At 34.7% G+C, this 20,706-nt stretch overlaps 2 protein-coding genes across 2 annotated transcripts; both read left to right on the top strand.

The window, feature by feature from the left end:
• Positions 1 to 8,089: 8,089 nt before the first annotated feature.
• LOC114712944 (protein KRI1 homolog) lies at positions 8,090 to 11,853 on the top strand. Its single transcript, XM_028897505.1, has 3 exons — positions 8,090 to 8,261; positions 9,445 to 11,413; positions 11,589 to 11,853. Exon 2 carries the CDS (start codon positions 9,448 to 9,450, stop codon positions 11,401 to 11,403), a length of 1,956 nt encoding a protein of 651 aa, XP_028753338.1. The 5' UTR covers positions 8,090 to 8,261; positions 9,445 to 9,447; the 3' UTR covers positions 11,404 to 11,413; positions 11,589 to 11,853.
• A 1,714-nt stretch (positions 11,854 to 13,567) lies between these two features.
• On the top strand, positions 13,568 to 20,284 carry LOC114712943 (cell division control protein 48 homolog C). Its single transcript, XM_028897504.1, has 10 exons — positions 13,568 to 14,693; positions 15,389 to 15,993; positions 16,356 to 16,508; positions 17,972 to 18,088; positions 18,200 to 18,304; positions 18,667 to 18,732; positions 18,823 to 18,887; positions 19,129 to 19,330; positions 19,890 to 20,024; positions 20,170 to 20,284. Exons 1-10 carry the CDS (start codon positions 13,730 to 13,732, stop codon positions 20,215 to 20,217), a joined length of 2,460 nt encoding a protein of 819 aa, XP_028753337.1. The 5' UTR covers positions 13,568 to 13,729; the 3' UTR covers positions 20,218 to 20,284.
• Positions 20,285 to 20,706: the final 422 nt, after the last annotated feature.

Below are 20,706 nucleotides of genomic sequence, written 5' to 3'. Positions count from 1 at the left end.
ATTTTTTTCCTTTTAGCACGAGACCTATTTAATGAAATGCTCTATTGGTGCGCACATTTCACTCTTCGGCAAATGCTCGTCTAAGTCTCAACACTCCTCTCATATGAAACTCCTTGATTGGCTTTTATGGGATGGCAATGCTTCTGGTATCTATTCAGTTAAAGACGGGTGCAATGAACTCCTCCTTCAAGTTTCTTCTATAGCTTCTATGGCAGCGGATTCTTTCTAGAAATTTCTCCAGTCCATTTCCCTCATGGCGAAGCAACCATTCCTAGTCTGAAAATTACTTAACCATGTCTTACCAACTGGTGATATTTTAAGACAACGTCATTTGAATGTGACAAACCTGTCTCTCTGGTTGTCAAATTGAATAATCAAGGGAACACTTATTTTGTGTCTGTACACCATAGCAATTGGGTTTGGGTATCATATTGATCAGGTTTTCTCAAGGTAACTCTGTTAATTTTGGCCTATAGTTAAAGAACATGCTTAGTCAACTAGACCAATGGTCGCCGTATCATCCAAATCCAAAGAATAATCACTTTAACTAATTTAATTAAATTAAAAGTATTAGGTAAATTAGTTAATTATAAGAAATATGACGTATTTTTCCTAAAACACTATTATCATCTTCATAATATTTTTTCCCTCTCTCCTATTTGATTATAGTTAAGGGAATATTAAAAGAGATAATTTTAAAAAATTAATAAATATAATAAATAAGTCTTATGTTTAGGATTAGAACCAACTTAAGAATTGGGTCATATATTAATGGATTGGAGGAGTACAATTATGACACAATATTGATTTACATCGAGGTCAGATTGATCACCAAACTCAATCATCGTAGAGATTCATAATTATGTCTCCTTTTCAATTTTCACGAAGCAATTTGAAGAGTAGTCTACCCATTGGTGATACTTGCATTTATGATAAATAAATAAAGAAGGGGGTGGCAGCAATGATACTTGGAAAATGGAAGTGGCATGAGCATTAATATTTGGGTTAAGGTTCTTAATTGTCTCGGAAGTTTTCCCTGAGGAGCACTCAGCACCCGGAAGTTTTTGTTTGTTCTTAAATATCCCGGAAGTAATTTATCGTAGCAATTATGCCCCGAGTTAACGTTCAGGCAAACGAACGTCTATAAATGACACGGTGTCGAGAAGATGGACGACACGTTGGTGAATGAGATGGTGACGTGGCACTATTGTGTCGACAAAATAAAAGTTGATGCCGAAGGTCAATGTTGTCATCGAAGGTCGCTTTTGTTGTCGACATTGAGAGCTAGGGCAAAGCAAAGCGAGGTGGGGCGCATGTGAAGTCTGAGAAGAGGACAGAACAGAGAAGAACAAAAATCAGTTCTCGAATATGTATTCAAGAAGACCAGTTCTCAAATACGTATTCGAGAAGACCATTTCTCTAATATATATTCAAGAATATATTCAAGAATATAGTTGAAAATAAGCTTTGAGTTAGAATGGTGTTACCAAAGGATGCGTGTGATGTGCGACAGTAAAAGACACAAAGGATACATGGGATGTGCGACAGTAGAAGACACAAAGCTATTTATATTGATTAATTTTGATTAGTCGATAAGGGTATTTATCGATTAACAAATCGATAAATGAGGACTTGAATTGTTTCTTTTATTTATCGAAGTCCTTATCGATAAATACCATTTATCGATAACCTTATCGGACAAAAGTTTATGAAATTGGCTCAATTATATCGAGTAGCTTATCGATAAGTTCATTTATCAAACAGCTTATCGATAAATGACCACCATTTATCAACTTTGCTACATCAGTGTTATTTGGCTCTCCAACATTTACAGAACATACATCCAAAAAAACAATAGACTGGTACAGTTAGAACCAAAAGAGAACAAGGCCAAGTATAAATACACCTTCCTAAATCCTAAGAAGTGCCATCTAAATACGCCAAATACACTAAACAGTGTTATCTAAATCCCCTAAATAGCAGACTGGTACAAATAATATAGCTATTCCCTTCCTCTCCTTGCATCGAACTCCCTTCGGCTAAAAGAGGCAATTACTGTGTGGTCCTTGTGAGCTAGGAGTTGTGAGGTGGTTAAGGCTGGTTGTCCTGACCACATTAGTCCTGGAGGAGTGAATGGTAGGTTAGAAGGAGTGGAAGTAATTGCTCCATCACCTCGATACTAGATTCTACGGAAGCCACTACCATTGGAATCAGACATGCTCCGAGAGATCCTTATTGAAAGCTCATTTGGGATGGGAAACCTTGTTTCTATGTCTGTATGGTGCTCCATGTATTCTTCTCCCTCATCAAGGACAACTTGTGAATTCAAGCCACGCTGCATAATGACATTAACAATATAGTTAGATTCTGAAAACATGGAATGAAAAAGAATTATGAAAACAGATTAAACGATCACATACATTGTAGACAATTCGTCCAGTTTCCTCATCAATCTGGACTCCCATTCCACTATCAACACGGCTCTTGTAGAAAGCCCTTCCACCACGTGGTCTTCTGTTCGTATCAAACTGTTGAGTGCTGGTTTGTGACTGTTCACTCTTAGTAACCCTGTCTCTATCATCATTCACAGAACCCCCCAAACATTTCTTCGTTTCATCGATTGTCTTCAAAGCCCTCTCTAATTCACCCACGATACTGTACGGATCCCCCGATTCTTCGCTACCCCCTGGTAGTGAACTACTGGGACCACCACCGGGACCACTACCACCCCTCCTTGTCATCTCACCTCAACCCTAAACTAATTTAAAAAAAGAAAATTACTTCGCCACACCAGATTTGAAAATAAGAACCTAATGACGAGGATCTAATATTCCATACCTTTTCAATCCGGTTGAATCTCTGCTCTGTCCTCTTCTCAGACTTCACATGCGCCCCACCTCACTTTGCTTTACCCTAGCTCTCAGTGTCGACGACAAGAGCGACCTTCGATGACAACATTGACCTTCGGCATCAACTTTTATTTTGTTGATACAACAGTGCCACGTCACCATCTCATTCACCAACATGTCATCCATCTTCTTGACACCGTGTCATTTACAGACATCCGTTTGCCTGAATGTTAACTCGGGGCATAATTGCTACGATAAATTACTTCCGAGATATTTAAGAACAAACAAAAACTTCCAGGTGCTGAGTGCTCGTCGGGGAAAACTTTCAAGGCAATTAAGAACCTTAACCCTTAATATTTTCATTTGGTTATCTTTTATTTGAATCTACCACTACAGCATTTTATATGGGAAAAGAAATTGCCGATAGTCAAATCTTCATATTGCAATGTTTTCAAGATGCTCTCAGTTGGATAACTAATTTGGTATCGTAGCCACAACAAAAAAGGTCAAGATATTATGATCTTTCTACAATCTTTCTCCCTTGTGCCTTCTCTGCAAATTTTCTTTCTCTTATTTGTTTATGTGATATGAGTGGGTTACAAATTGGCTAGGAACAACTATAAGAATTAGAATTAAGACCCCCAAAAAACTTGCCGCTTGTAACTCTAAACATAAGAAATTGAAAAAATGATCAAAATAGGAACTTGAAAAAACCAGTCTTTTATAATCCTCGCTATGAAAACTTCCTTAATATTATGAAAGTATTCTCACGAGAATACGATATGCGTGCAATGCTTTTAGCAAAGAAATAAAATTATCATATTATTAATATTCAAATCTACTCTTGAGTAGAGTACACACTGAAATATTTATAAGCTTGGACTTTTTAAAACCTTAATTGATAACATAAGCCTTAAAGCTCATTATAAACTATCAGAGCCTATAATACTAACTAAATAAAGTACATAAAAAATAAATGAGAAAATGTATTAAAAATAGAAAAAATTAAAGGATTTTCTAGCATACTCTAACTTGCTAGTTAATATAAAATAATCTAAATCACACACTATTTAAGAGGATCTCATCATTAATGAGAAAGGTCATAGGATCATACCATTAACGAAAAGATCTTTATTTGACTCTGTTAATTCATATAATACAAAATATGTAAGTCTTTGTCTTTAAGAAAGCAATTGATATAAAATAGGAAATTAATTAAAAAAATAGAATTCTAATTAATGCTGTATAAAACCATTTTTGTTGTTTCTTGAATGTTATTCGACTTTTTAAATAAATCTTCATACATACTATTCATGTTCATAAGCATATATGGACTAAATGGACCTTTTAGATATCCCTTTAGATTTGAATATGATTGAATGACCTTTTGAAACTCCCATAGCCTATCTCATAATGCATTCGGGTCCTAATTTAATAGGTTGAACCTCCATTGGACTCCTCCATAGTATATTGTTGAATTGAGCATTTAATAATGTGAAAATTAGGTTTAAAAGTTCCTTTTAGATTCTTAGAACTAGAGCTGGTAATACGGGCCCAGCCCACCAGCACGTCAAAAATGGCGGGTTCGGGTTGGCATTTTGCCAACCCGCCAAGGTGCGGGCTAATCCAGCCCACACCGTTTTCAACCCGTTCCGTTGCGGGCCAGCCTGCCGGTTGGTGGGCTAGCCCGCTTTTTTTTTAAATTTTTTTTATATAATTTCTAATATATTATACAACATAATTAGAGGATTTTAACCCTCAAATTTCATATTTACATCTTCTCATCCATGTAATTGCATATGTAATACATACATAAAAGATCTACTTAATTAATTTGGATAAGAAAAATAGTCAAATTAATTATTTAAAAAAAATATGTGTTAGTTTTTCTAAAATATCTTCTCAAATTATAAATTAATCCTCACATTATTTTATTATAACTTATTACTCAAGTTTAAAACTCTAAGTACAATTTTAACATTACAAACTAAGCTCAAACCTATACAAATAATAATTTTTTTTTTAAAAGTTAGGCGGGCCCGCCGGCCAGCCAAAGTGCGGGCTACTTCAACCTGCATTGCTTTTGGTGTGGGCTGGCCCATATCCGCACCGCCAGCCTGCATTCCCAGCTCTACTTAGAACCTATTCTTATCTTTTTCAATGTCAAAGTGAGCATACACCAATAAATCACGTGTCATGATGGTTTTGGAGCTGCCATACTATGTGTTACGTCAAGCTTCGCATATGTAATTATCCATGTCATATCAAAGTAATAATTTATATCCTCTTCCGCGTAAACATTCTTAAGTTAAAAATCCCTTGAATACTTTAAAAGGCTTGTTAGGCCTCTAACTAGATGAATGCTTCTTAGGCTTTAAAACCTCTATATTGAACACCTCATAGTATGCTTTCATCATTACGTATTTATGTGTTCTCTTTCTTTTTTCAGGGTGTAAATTATCTTTGTAATTTTCTATTAATATCATTTGCAGTTTTTTTAAAAAAAAAATATATTAATTTTTGTATGATTTTGATTTAACCAGTAAAGTTTAACCCACTAGATTCATTAATTCATGATATAAATTCAATTTTAATTTTAATTATATGGCAAAGTCCTGATCTTATTAAAAGCAATCCAAAATCCGAGAATACTGAATTTATTGTTGAGCCAAAAATATAGATTTAGTTACAAGCTATTTAACTTAGAAGAGTAGTTGAAAATCAATTATTATTAATCAATTTTTTAAATTATTTCAATTATAAGCTCAAAATTGTGAATATATCACAAGATACAGCTTTTTGATTTTATAATTGATATTGTTATTTCTACTCATTAATGTATAAGTTTGCTGTGGCAAAAAAAAAATGTACAAGTTTGTAATCTTACACAGAAAATTTTTTTTGGCGATAATGGATTTTGGGGGAAAAACCGAAAACTGATTGAGAACATTGTAAGGAAAAAAAGACAGAAAAATGACATATTAACTTCATAATGCCTAAAACATCTACTCAATTTAAGAAATCTCATTTTGGTCTTAAGAGACCACACGGGGATTATTATATCAAATGAAAAGACCAAATTACCCTTCATTTTATTTATTGTTTTTAAAATACCAAAGCCTCCACTAGTTGGTAGGTCACTGGAGCTTTGGCGGCAGTAGTCATTGAAGCTCTGGGGACTAGCTGACAATTGGTCTTCGAAGCTCTGTCGGTCAGAAACAATTTTTTTTGAAAATTTTTACAATTTCAGTATAACGGTTAACAACTTTTGTAATGCTATTAACAATTTCAGTATAACAGTTAACAACAAGTCTTCTGGGAAATTCAACAAGCTCCGGCGGCCAGAAACAATTTTTTTGAAAATTTGTACAACTTCAGTATAACAGTTAACAACTTTTGTAATGCTATTAACAACTTCAGTATATCAGTTAACAACAGGTTTTTCAGAAAATTCAACAATTGGTCGCCGGGGCTCGAGTAGTGGAAAACAATTTTTTTAAAAAAATTTTATAACTTCAGTATAACGGTTAGCAGCTTGTTTAACACTATTAACAACTTCAGTGTAGCGGTTAACAATAGGTTCTTGAGTTTGTTAACGGTAATACTAAAGTTGTAAAAATACTACTTTTTGAATTTGGCTAAAAACCTGTTGTTAACTGTTATATCGAAGTTGTTAATAGAGTTACAAAAGTTGCTAACCATTATACTAAAGTTGTAAATTTTTTTAAAAAAAGTAGTTGTTAAAGTTATAAAAATGCCATTTTTTTAAATTTTTAAGAAAACCTGTTGTTAAATGCTAGACCAAAGTTGTTAATAGAGTTACGGAACTTATTAACGACATTATTGAAGTTGTAAAAATGCCACTTTTTGAATTTTTTCAAAAAACTTGTTGTTAACTGTTATTCTGAAATTGTGAATAACATTACAAAAGTTGTTAACCATTATACTGAAGTTGTACAAATTTTCAAAAAAAAAAGTAGTTGCTAAAGTTGTAAAAATGCCATTTTTTTGAATTTTTAAGAAAACATATTGTTAAATGCTATACTGAAATTGTTAATAGAGTTACGGAACTTGTTAATGGCATTATTAAAGTTGTAAAAATGCTACTTTTTGAATTTCTCGAAAAACCTGTTGTTAATAGCATTACAAAAGTTGTTAATTGTTATACTGACATTGTAAAAATTTTCAAAAAAATTGTTTTTGGCTGCCAGAGCTTGTTGAATTTTCAAGAAAATCTGTTATTGACTGCTATATTGAAATTGTTAATAGCATTACAAAAGTTGTCAACTGTTATACTGAAGTTGTAAAAATTTCCAAAAAAATTGTTTTTGGCCACCGAAGCTTGTTGAATTTTCCAGAAAATCTGTTATTAACTGCTATACTGAAATTGTTAATAGCATTATAAAAGTTGTTAACAGTTATACTGAAATTGTAAAAATTTTCAAAAAAATTGTTTCCAACCGTCGAAGCTCCGGTGACCAATTGTTAGCCGGTCGCCAGAGCTTCAGTAACTACTGCCGACGGAGCTCCAGTGACCGGCCGCCTAGTGGAGAATTTGGTATTTTAAAAACAACAAATAAAATGACAGACAATTTAGTCTTTTCATCTAACATGATAATCCCAATTTGGTCTCAAGAGACCAAAATGGGATTTCTTAAATTGAGCAAATGTTTTGGGCATTATAAAGTTAATATGTCATTTTTTTTGTCTTTTTTCCTTGCAATAAGGTCCAATATAAAAGAATTAAATATAAAAAAATCCCTTAACATATCTAATCAATCAGAAGTCTCCGGGAACCTTATTGCAAGAAATTCTATTTGTTTAATTACCAAATTGCTCTTATCTTTTCTTTTTTTTAAGAATCCATTAACAACTAAAAGTACAGTCCTTAATAACTTAAGGTTTAACATTTAACAATTATCGCAGCAAATATTAACAACTCAAACATTACATTTTATTTGCGCTGAGAAAATGTGTTGCTAATACTCATGATAGTTGTTAATTATTGTACTTTAAATTATTAATGATTGTTCTTTCAGTTGTTAGTATATACTTAAAAAAATGATAATTTGGTAATTAAATAAATAAAGTCTTTAGTAATAAGATCCCTTAGAATTTTGGAATAATTTGATAATTTTGATAATCTTTTTGTATTTAATTCTCGGGTTTTTATTATAATTTTCCCTAATTGATTCCCTAGTCCAGAAAAATATCCCAGTTCGCCAATTTCCCAGTTCCAGTTCCCTCTTCCATCAATCCCTCCTTGTGCCTACTTGAGCCGCCGTAGTGCCGTACCTTCAGTCTTCGCGAGCTCCGAGTCCGTCGTCCTGCCGCTTCAGCAAATACCGATAACATCTTCTTTTCTCTTTTTTACCGCCGACGACGACCTCTCTCTAGCAGTCTTTTCAAGAGGTATTTATAGATTTTCAACATTGATTGGCCTTTTCTTCATTTCGAAGATGTTGAAGCATGCTTGGTGTTTCTGCTCTGTCCTCCATGTTTGATTATTGATTTTCAATCCTCACTTTGCGCATCTTTATTGTTTGCTTGCAATGGTTGCTCTAGAGGTTCTAAATCGTCGAATTAAGTACATCGATCTCTTAAGTGATTCTCGAATGCAGTATTGAAATGCTGATTTGAATTGCACTGTCGCCATAACTATTAGCTTTCAATTTCAAAGACAAGAGGGAGCAATAGAAATTAGTTACGTTAATAATCACTCTTCTTCACTTCGTTTCTCCCTCGAAAGGTGCTTCAGTTCTATCATATTCCCTTTGATTAGTCTTATTCAGTCATCAGTGTTTAGAACTGTTTGTATTTTGCTGGGATAAATAGGCACGGATTTCTTTTCCAATCTTTCAGCTGTCTTCATCTTTTGTTTTGTTTTGTTTTGTTTTTTTTTTGGTGGGGTACTTTGTAAGCATTACCTTTAACAAACTCTCAATTTCAAGCTCAGAAGTCTTAATTTAACCTGGACGAATGTGTGTCCAAAATTCTGCATTTTAGCTGTTGCCCAACTCAGTTTTGTTTAGGTCTTTAGTATCTATCATTGAGTGCAAGATTTTGTGCTTTGCATGCTTTTTTGGCTTAAAGTATCAAGTGTGATAGGCGAAGTCCGTTACTGATATGGATTAAAAGTATTCGCTGACATAGAGAGCAAATAACCTCAATTTTTAGATCTGTCCAGTATAAATACTATCTTTCACTAACATTATTTATTGTGATGTGAAGTTTAAAGTTTTATTTGTTTCATTTAGGTGGTTTTCCTTCATGGTATTCTGTTTAAAACTTTACATGGTAGTTAGTTTTGTGTTTAGTACAGGTTAGCAAGTTCTGTTAGTTGAAAAATAGTGTTTGCTGAAAAACAATTATATGGGTAACAGGGCTTTCCTATAGTAGCCTTTTTGTCTCCCTTTCCTTTGAGATCAGAGCTTAGTTTTATATTTGTCATAGGGTCTATCTCCATTTTTATTGGTTGCTACTGCTGCTTTCTCTTATAACATATCTGTGAGTCATGATAATTTTCCAATTTCAAATAATATGCATCTTTAAGGGAATTTCTGTTTAATGTTCTCGTTTCTATGTTGGCCGACAGAGTATGGCTCTCCAACTCTTTGATGGTAGTGACTCAGAAAATGATGACATATCAGAAGTCAAGATAAATGAGGAGTATGCTCGCAGATTTGAATACAACAAGAAGCGGGAGGACCTCCAGCGTCTTGAAGAGTTAAAAAAGAAGGGTCTTATCTCTTCATCTTCATCCTCATCCTCATCCTCTGATAGTGATGAAGAATCTGAATCATCTGATGATGAGAAGCTAAAAATGTCTAGAAGGGATAATAAGAAGTTTTTTGACTGCTTAAATAAGGTGAAGAAGAAGGACCCTTGTCTCATGCAAAAAGATGTTAAGCTTTTTGAGTCAGATGATAGCAGTGAAGAGGAAAGCAATGAAATGGAGAAAGTTTATTCTAAAAATAAAAGTGGTAGAAACCCGATGTATCTGAAGGATGTGATGGCAAAGCATTTGATTGAGGAGGGACCAGATTTTGGGGATATAGAAGAGAAAAGTGGTGGGAAGGAGAATAGTATATCAGAAAATAAAGAGGGGAAAAAGACTTATGTTGATGAGCAAGAAGAATTGAAAAGGGCTTTTCTTAATGCATCAGAAAAGGAAGGTTTAAATGATCATGAAGGGGATTTTTTTGTAGTGAAGGAGAAGGCAGGTGACAATAAAAGAGAAAGTGATGATGAGGAATATGGGAAGGAATTGGAGAAGTACTTTAGCGAAGATACAAATGAAGATGAAAATTCCAAGTTTCTGAAAAACTATTTCATGAACGAGATGTGGATTGACAAAAAGGGGGAGAATTTGGGTGTTGATAAGGAAAACTTGGAATGGGTATCAGAATCAGAGGAGAGTGATCTCGAACGACAGGAAGAGTACGAATTCAGATATCAAGAAAATCAAGGAGACAGGGTGTTGGGTCATGCTCGGAATGTGGAAGGGTCAGTGAGGAAGAAGACAAATGCAAGGAAGGAGCAGAGGAAGAGCAAAGAGGAGAGAATGGCAATAGCACAGAAGGAGAGGGAGGAGGAGTTGAAACATCTGAAGAATTTGAAGAAGCAAGAGATGCAGGAGAAGGTTAAGAAGATAATGAAGACTGCAGGAATTCATGATGACGATCTTATCCCATTGTCTGTCGCAGAAATAGAAGAGGAATTTGACCCTGAGGAGTATGATAAGATGATGAAGGCGGCATTTGATGAAAAATATTATAATGCAGAAGATGCTGACTCAGATTTTTGTGGTGATAATAATGAAATGGAGAAGCCTGATTTTGCGAAGGAGGATGAATTGCTTGGACTTCCTAAAGACTGGGACGCGTGTGGGTCTGATGATGGGTTTCTTGCTGCAAGGGAACGAGCATTGAGGAAGAATATGGAGAATGGCAGTGATCATGAACTCCAAGAGGAGGAAGAAAACAATGAAGAACAAGTTCATGAGGAAGGTAAGCGGAAGAGGAAGCGTAAAACAGCTCTGTTGGAGAAAGCAAGACAGGCAATGATGGATGAGTATTATAAATTAGATTATGAGGATACCATTGGGGACTTGAAGACAAGATTCAAGTATGCCAAAACAAAGCCAAACAGATTCGGCTTGAGTGCCTCAGAATTACTGATGATGGACGAAAAAGAGTTGAATCAATATATTTCCTTGAAGAAACTTGCTCCTTATAGGGAGGAGGAATGGAAGTTAAGCAAACGGAAGAGGTACGAGCTGAAGCAGAAGACTAAAGAGCTCCTTCATTCAAAAAGTTTGGACAAGAAGAACAAAAAGAAAAAATCAAGAGATGATGCCAGCAAGTCAAGTTCATCAGATAGATTGGGAGACAGAGATAAACCATCTGCAGAGGAGTCAAATGTCGAGACAAAAAGTTTATCTCGAAAAGCCAGGAGAAAGCAAAACATGGCTCATCTTAAGTTTTCATTGGCTAGGCATAAAGCATATTATGGGCAGCAACACTCTAAATCAAAGGATAAAAGAAAGCAATAGATGCTGGCAGGTAATTCTTTTCCTGAACCTTTTTAATCAAATATAAATAAACAATGTTCATCACTAATATCAGCAGCTGGTTGATTATATCACTAACAAAATTTTCATTTTGATGAATTTATTATCCTGACTGTTCCCCCTTTCTTGACAAGGTTTTGTTGGAACTTGTGTTTGTAATTTTGTAGGAGGAACCAACCATACAAGAAACCTCGTTTGCTGGATATGAAATTATAGAGCTGGAGATTGACATTGCAGTTTACAAGGCCCAAATTTCAGTTGATTTTTATTCAAGTTCTCGATGGGAATTGTTTGTGCTTGTCCTTCTCTTAAATCTTTGTTGGGTAGCTTAGGGTAGAAGGAATTTCTTCATCATGACCAGAACTTCTAGTGGGATTCACACTTCATTTTGACCGTTTCCTCATGTCATAATTTTTATTAATACAATGAGTGCAGCAATTTTCGACTGAATTTCTTGCCAACAGATATATTTAAAATTGTTATTAAATCCCTTTCACCTGTTTGTGGTTCTTGCCGTTATTACCAACTCAAGGGAATTACCCAGTGCTGCTGCGTTGGTGATATTTAAGTGATGGAATATCCTATTTATTTACATATGATTTTTTTAAAAACCTTGTCTAGCCAATTAAGACGATGACATTGAAATGATTATTATCTTCTTTTAGGCAAATGGAATATTTTAAATGTTTAAATTATATCAGCATCCGTAACAATTATTTTTATTCCCTAAACAGAAAACTTGTATCTTTTGTGATGTTTTGAAGTTTTTTCTCTCCAAATTATCAAAAGGGAAAACATTTTAGTTTTATTAAGAATGTGTAAAGTACAACAGAATAATATTTTTACGTGTTACGAGACAAAATTAAATTTTAATAATAGTAATGGTAGAAATTCACATTCTATTTTAACATTTAAATACAATAGAATGACAAGGCTGATAGATTAATTGTTATGATTTTATCGTTCATATCTTTATTTTTTTGGTCCTCATAATTTCTACAATTACAATATTGAAATTTTATGCGAATGATCACAAATAAAAGTATAAAAATGTAATTATAAATATTTTAATAAAAAATAAAAGTTTAAACCAAATATTGAACCAAAGAGTTAATAAAATATTTGATTTTTTTAAGTTTGCACTAATTTCTATTATAATTGCTCAAGTTTTAAAAAATTCTAGTTCTTTGAAAAGACAAAATAATTCAGATCTTTATTAAATTATAAGAATTAATATTTTAAATAAAAAATATACTACCTCCGGTCCTTAACATAAGACCCTATTTGACTTTTATTTTGATCCTAAATATAAGACCCCAATCCATTTGGTCTCTCATATTTATATATATTTTTTCAAAGTAGCCTTTCTAATAATAATAATTCTAGTCAATACACTTGATTAGCAAGGATATTTTAGGAAAGATAATACCTATTTAGGACAAATAACTAACTTAACTTACTTCTTTGATCTCTTCAAATTAACTGGCTCTTATAATTAGGAATAGAGGTAGTATTTAAAAAAGGGAAAATCCCAAAAAAGGTCCTTGGAATATGGGAAATGCCAGTTAGGTGTTATCTCAAGGAATCACTATAAGAGTTTAGGTGTTACCTAGATTCGTGTAGCGAATAACTACTCACTTTTTCATAGTCAGGTGTCTTGTTATTAACTACAACTAATTCTGTAATCACTAGAACAATGTAAGCATTACCTAGATTTGTGTAGAGAATAACTACTCATTTTTTCATTGTCAGGTATCTTATTATTGCCAGGTACCTTATTATTAACTACAACGAATCTTGTAATCACTAGAACAGTGTAAGCGTTACCTAGATTTGTTTAGAGAATAACTACTCACTTTTGCTCAGGGGCAAAAATGTCAATTTGCCTGAATTTTACAAATAACAGATTGGGTCAATGACCCATTCTGTCATTTTCGAAATTTAAGGACCCAATCTGGGATTTGGTATATTTCAAGGGCTTTTTCTGGGATTTTCCCTTTAAAAAATCAAAATTTGTGAATTGAAAATTGAGGGATAAGTTTGAAAAATAACTTGAGGTAAAACTAAAAACAGAAAAATTGTATTAACTCAATTTTTTTTCATATGAATGGTTGCCCAAAAAAAGGGTCTCTAGTTAGGTTTTCTTCAGTTTCCGCTCCCGGTTTGCTCTGCTGCTGCGTCATGCTCACAGCCTCGTACTGCGTCTTCATGGTCGTGATCGTGTCGCCTGCTCTGTACATTGGTTTTTGAAGCATATTAAACCAACAACGAAGAAAGTTTGAGTCGGTGCTTTACAGAATCTACGGAGATGGGAAGAAGAAATGGAGGAAGGTCACTGCACGAAATTCTTCGTCGTCGCCTCGAGTCCTGCAAATCCAGGTACTCAACTATTGATGACATTGTGAATCATCTTCGTGCAAATTACCCTGATTATCAGCGAACAAAGCAACAAACTTTGACTCGATTTGTTCAAGAAGCTCTGGAGTCATCCAAGCATGGGAACAGGCAGTTGAACAGAAAGCCCAATACTCCCATATTGAAGCCTGACACCGTAGAAGATAATGATGAAGACGAAGGAGAGGGTCGAAGTGCATCTCGAAAGAGGCGCAAGAAAGTTGATGAAAGTGAAGAGAGATTGCAAAAAATGGAGGATTTACACCTTCAAAGGTTGCAAAGGGATGGGGGCATTCTATCAACCTCTTTTGCCTCAACTTCTAGTACATCAGTGTCATCAGACGGCGAAGATGGGACTGTGTCTACATCAGAGGATGCAATTTATGGGGAGAAAGTGGAACCAGCCTTTGACTTGATGAAAACAATGTTGCGGGCTTCATACTCGGAAACAAAGAATGTGAAATCCACAGTAGAGGAGAAAAACATTGAACTGGAGGTGGCTAATAATAAGAAGGCAACTAAGGTTGATGCTATGAATGGGGTTGGAGGTAACATGAACGAGGATTTGGAACCAAAAAGGCAATTGAGGGGTTCAGTTCCGAATGGCAATGGTGATGTTGAGGTCAAGGGGAAGGGTGGACCTAGATTCAAAGATTTGGGTGGGATGAAGAAGGTGCTGGAGGAATTGAAGATGGAAGTAATTGTTCCACTTTATCATCCACAGTTGCCAAGAAAGTTAGGGGTGAGGCCTATGGCAGGGATTTTGTTACATGGACCCCCAGGGTGTGGCAAAACCACTCTGGCTCTTGCTATAGCTAATGAGACCGGTTTTCCATTCTATCAGATATCAGCAACAGAAGTGGTTTCCGGAGTTTCAGGTATGAATGTTACCATTCCAAGTATTTATTTATCTTTGAAATTTTGTTTTTGTTCTTTGGTGATCCTGATTTTTCCCATGCTTGACCATCTTATATCAATATAGTTACTTGTTAGAGGAAAACTTCAAAGCTTATATTGATTGGCATTATCTGAAGATAGTTGATGTTTGAAGTGAATCATGTAAAGAACTGATGTCGTCACTGCTTTATAATTGCTAATGATGAACAATGCTGATTGGGATAAGTTGAGTCATTGGTGACAAAAATTCCTGTTCAGTGCAACTTTATGATAAACTTACTGGTGCAGTGGCCAAACAAAAGAAAAGATTGTTTGTGCAGCCTGCAAGGTTGATATTAAGTGGCAATTAGGATCCTTGGAACGTGGTTAGTGATTACAACTTGTTACTGTTACGGTTATCCCGATATTGATATGGCTGCTTAGAGTGAGTTGTCATTTTCTTGGATGGTCGACAACTTGACCTCAGGAAGTTAAAGCTCTGGATTTTTATGTTCTATTTTACTTGTCTTAGTTGTAAAGAACATAACCTTTAAGTGATATTTCCAGTTAATTGGTCGGAATTTGGGAGTTGAAAAATGAATGTGCATTTTGACAACCTAGTTTGATTGCTGCTACCATTAAGCGTTTCTTTTTGATAGATAATTTTTCTTAACTAATCGTTTGATAAGTACTTTAGGGGCTTCTGAAGAAAACATTAGAGAGCTTTTTTCTAAAGCATACAAGACTGCCCCATCAATTGTCTTTATTGATGAGATTGATGCAATTGCTTCAAAAAGAGAAAATTTACAGCGTGAGATGGAGAAACGAATTGTAACACAGTTAATGACTTCAATGGATCAATCAAGCAGGCTCTTACAACCAGCTGATAGTTCAGAAAGTTCTGATGCCCTTCCTGGCTATATTCTTGTTATTGGAGCTACAAATAGGCCTGATGCTGTTGACCCTGCCCTGAGAAGGCCTGGGCGATTTGATCGTGAAATTTTCCTCGGTGTCCCTGATGAATATGCTAGGGAGGAGATCTTGTCTGTGCTTACTCGCAATCTGAATCTGGAGGGCTCATTTGACCTTAGAAAAATAGCCAGGTCTACACCAGGTTTTGTTGGAGCAGATTTGGCAGCTCTAGCTGATAAGGCAGGTAACCTAGCAATGAAAAGAATTATTCACGACAGGAAACATGAATTATCCCCAGATCTTTTAGATGAGCATGATGAAGATTGGTGGAGGGAACCTTGGTTACCAGAAGAGATGGATAAGCTTGTCATCAAAATGTCAGATTTTGAGGTGCCTTAGATTGATTTATATCCTCATATTCTTATTTGTTCCTTCCTTTTCTAATTACCTCCAAGGTTTTTTTCTTCTTGCCTCTAGAATTATATCATACATTATTACAGCTATTTATTGAACCAAGTTTTATTCTCAGAATGGTCGTAATGAAGCATGTATGTCTTTGTGTGTTTCCATTTATTTATGGTTATGAACATCTCAGTTGTTTGATTAGAATAAGTTTACATCAACATTTTTCATTTCAATAATTTTTCCATGTCAATAAATTGATGAATGTTTAGAAAGATTTACCTTTATGGTTTATGTAATATTTTTTAATAACGTTGAAAACCACTATAATCTTCGGGGTACTTTTGCAGGAAGCAGTCAAATTAGTGCAACCTTCATCAAGAAGAGAAGGGTTCTCTTCCATTCCTAATGTAAAATGGGCAGATATTGGGGGGCTTGATCTTCTAAGAGAAGAGTTTGAGCGTTATATTGTCAGACGCATAAAGTATCCAGAGGATTATAAGGTAGTTTTGGCTGGAATTGTTTTATTGACTTGTGGCAGAGATGGATGTGTAAAGTAGGCAGCTTTTGTTTGGGGAAAATCATTAAATTAGCTGAACTTTATATGCATTTTTTCATCTTTTAGATTGTATCTTTTTTTTCTACCCTAAGGTTTTGGGGTGATTGGTTGCTTGTTATCATATTATAGTAAAGGGATCACTGATGCTTTTTTGAAAACCATTGTTAATGATTAATTTGGGGTGCAATTGATTACAAGAGGAAAGTACTTCTGTTGGCAGAATGCATGATTGTTAAATGAGTTGAAGATGAACATTGCTCCTATGTTGGATAAAATATATTTAACCTGCCAATTTTTTTTAATGCTGGTATGTTTCCTTGATTTCTTTTTTCTTTTTTTTTTTCTCCCTTCATTTTGAAACTTAACATGGGATCTATCCTTTATAAAATCAAGGGGTCTGATGGGCTGGTGAGAGTTCTAAATTCATGGTGTTTAGAGCTCTCTCTCTCTCTCTCTCTCTCTCTCTCTCTTGCCGTTGTAGCTCTTAAATGGGTGGGCTGTAGCTGATACGTGTGAAAGAATTTATAAATTGATAATTGGCCACGCGTTTGCTCAAAATGCAGGCAAGACTTTGTCTATTGTTGTGTCATTGAATCCCTCATCGATCTAGCAGTCAAGGGTAATATGTTGTATAATCATAACGTTGCAGTGAAAGTTGGTTAGTTAGTTATGTTATGACTATTGTGATAGGTGAGGATAGGGTCTATAAATAGATATCAAGATATTGTAACAGACACAGATGAATCTTTGTGAATTACCAGATTCTGAGTTCTTTGTTTTCTCATTCTCTCGTCTCCTCTTCTCTTCTCTCCTTCCCCCTTCCTTCCCTCATAATGTTTGAATAGATGGTAACTAAACATATGGTTTGTGAATAGTGTCGCTTACTATGGATTTTATTTTATATATTGATATTGATATTTATTAAGGTCATCAATTTCATTCAATGGGTTTTAGTGTTAGAGATTTGAAGTGGAGATTATACTTCACAAAAGGATATACTTTTTGGAATATTTTGGGGCTCAGTGTATTTTTGTTAAGTAACAAGATTGTAAATCTGCATTGTCAATTTGATATTGTTTTTATGCTGTCTTCTGTAATGTAGTCATTTTTTCAACTGTACTGTGGCCCTCAAATTCTGTTTACGTTATGCTTGTGATATTAGCCATGTGTCTGAATCTAATTCAACAAAAATTACTATTATTGGAGATCCCAGAACCAATGTATTGTATTTATTAAATATTGATTTTATAACTAGCTTACTGCTCAATGATTCACTTTCTAATTCTCTTTCTAAAATCATCTTATTAATCTATAATGGATCAATTGACTTTTGTACACGCTATGTCATGAAAAATCATTGTACACTGTCTCACATGATTGTTAATTTCTTGAAATTTTATTTTTCAGGAATTTGGGGTGGATCTTGAGACAGGATTTTTGCTTTATGGACCACCAGGGTGTGGTAAAACACTGATCGCTAAAGCTGTTGCCAATGAGGCGGGAGCCAATTTTATTCATATCAAGGTCTGTTTAACAGCTACAGCACCATTGTCTCTTAAGTTCTGGTTGAGTTACAGGATCCTCCTGTCTGAAATGAAGCATCTTAATGAATTGTCTTAATCGCTTTTGTTGCAGGGCCCTGAACTTCTAAATAAATATGTTGGAGAAAGTGAGCTAGCAGTGCGGACATTGTTTAGTCGGGCAAGAACATGTTCACCTTGCATTCTTTTCTTTGATGAGGTTTGTGGCTATTTTACCTTTGAATAATGTTTATTATGGACCCAATTTTTGCCCTTTTGCAAGGAGCAGCGGAGAAATGTCTAAAATCTCGATGGTCCTAATTTCAGTTTTTTTTTTCCCATTTAAATCATCATTATAAGTCTGAATTTTTTTTTTTGGTATCGAATCATTTGAAATAAACAAATGTTAAAATTAAAAATATGAAAGACCTGTTCACTTGTTTGTTAATTTTTTGGCCTACAAACAGAATATAAAATTATATTTACTAAGTAAACTGAAACTGAATTTGTTTCAGTAGAGGGAGCCTTCTAATTTATCTGCAATTTGTAAAATTTATCTGTTATATTTTGAATCATCTTTAGGTGGATGCACTGACCACCAAACGTGGTAAAGAAGGTGGATGGGTTGTAGAGCGACTATTGAACCAGGTCAAACAATTTCTTAAATCTTTGGAAGGAATTACTTAATGCTAACATGCTCAGCATGGATAAAAAATTGACAAATATTGGCGATTGCAGCTACTTATTGAATTAGACGGTGCAGAGCAAAGGCAAGGTGTTTTTGTCATTGGTGCTACAAACAGGTAACTTGTTTGCCATCTCTAATCACATTTCATATACACCCATTTGGTTTGGGAAAAGGAACTTGAAGATGAAAGCATACAAGTATTATTTTTTAATGTAATATCTGTTATGCTTTCCTCATCATTATTTAATAGCGTCTCTTGTTTAACTAAGAATATGAGGCTTGTTTACATTTTCATTGTCACTTCCTTTTATGTCTGCACTTGACAATTCTGTATACCGTGTGTTTCTCTCATGCAGACCTGAGGTGATGGACCATGCAGTCCTTCGGCCTGGTAGGTTAGGTAAACTTCTGTATGTTCCTCTGCCAAACTCAGATGAGCGAGGCTTGATCTTAAAAGCTCTTGCAAGGAAGAAGCCAATTGATGACACAGTGGATTTGTGTGCCATTGGAAGAATGGAAGCTTGTGAAAATCTTAGTGGTGCTGATCTTGCTGCATTGGTATGTATCTGCTTTTGATGTATATGGTTATCCTATGCCAGAGCTGATATGAAATGATAATTTAAAAGCCCTCATGCCCCTTTTCTCGGAGCATCACTGCATGAGTGTATCATGTGGGGTGCGCGCACACGTGTGTGCATATACACAATTTATTGGTCCAACTGTTACTGAATTGTGGATAATTATATGTTAATTTTATTTATAAAAAATCATATAATATTAAACTTATGTTGATTGATGTAGGGAAAAAAAAATGATTTTGTGTATATAGTAAAAAGTGATTAGTCACTCACAGCAATGGATTAGTTACGAAGATATGAACTCTTAAAATTTTAAAACAAAAACAAAGTAGTCTTGATTGAATTTTTATCTGTTTGGTGTTTTCTTTGGACTGATTGATTTTTTAAGCAAATCAAATAAGATAGTAGACCAGCAATTCCCCCCCCCCCGGGTGGTGGTCAAATCGGCTAGTCTAGTCCGATCTTTATCACAATAACAACATACATGTGTAAATGTGGTAACAATTCTGGGGAGTTTGCTGACTTTGATTAACATATAGATGAACGAAGCAGCTCTGGCTGCTGCTGAAGAGAAGTCGGCATCAACAGCAGAGAGAACTTCAGATACAGTGACCATCAAATTAAGCCATTTTGAGACTGCTCTCACTAAAATTTCTCCCTCGGTGTCAGACACGGTATGTGATATTGGAATTTTAATACTGTGTGTGTATATGTGTGCGTGTGTATAGATTAGATTGAGCTTTATACTTTATATGCTTAAAATGGTTTATTTTGTTTTTTGTTTTTTGTGACAATGGTTTATTTTGTTTTTTGGAGCAGCAAAAGCAATACTATCAACGATTAGCAGATACTTTTAAGGCTGCATGAGAAAAAATTATGTTGGGAGAATTGTCCTCCAATGGGGCCTTGGTTGGTGTATGGATTGATCGATTGATGCTAAAGGAGTGTTTGGATACAAACCAAATCATAGTTTCAGAAGTGCTTTTACGGATTACGAAGTAAATATATGGAGGAGGTTACTTTGTTTTACGGAAAAGTGCTTCTGAAACCGCGGTTTTGAGAATGCCAAATACCTCCTAAGTAGTTTGTCCGGAATTTTGTTTTTTGTGTTTGCCCCAAAAGAGAGGAAGAGATAATTATGGCAAATTGTGGAGTTGGTGGTTGCATTATTTTCAGGAAAAGGGCGCAGAGGAAAATATGAAGATAATGAAGCACGGTACAAGGAGTTGCAGAGAAATTAGGATATAAAATTTTTGTTATGTATTTGTTATCATTATTATTCTATAAATGTTTATTTATTTTTATTTTCTTTTTAAGCCTGAATGGGTATCAATTCTTATATTTAAATTTATTTAT

The sequence above is a fragment of the Neltuma alba genome, unplaced genomic scaffold, assembly GCF_004799145.2.
Source record: "Neltuma alba isolate B1F8T4 unplaced genomic scaffold, ASM479914v2 tig00011404_pilon, whole genome shotgun sequence".
Taxonomy (NCBI): domain Eukaryota; kingdom Viridiplantae; phylum Streptophyta; class Magnoliopsida; order Fabales; family Fabaceae; genus Neltuma; species Neltuma alba.
The sequence above is the reverse complement of the archived record's forward strand: the minus strand, read 5'-3'. Positions and strand labels throughout refer to the sequence as shown.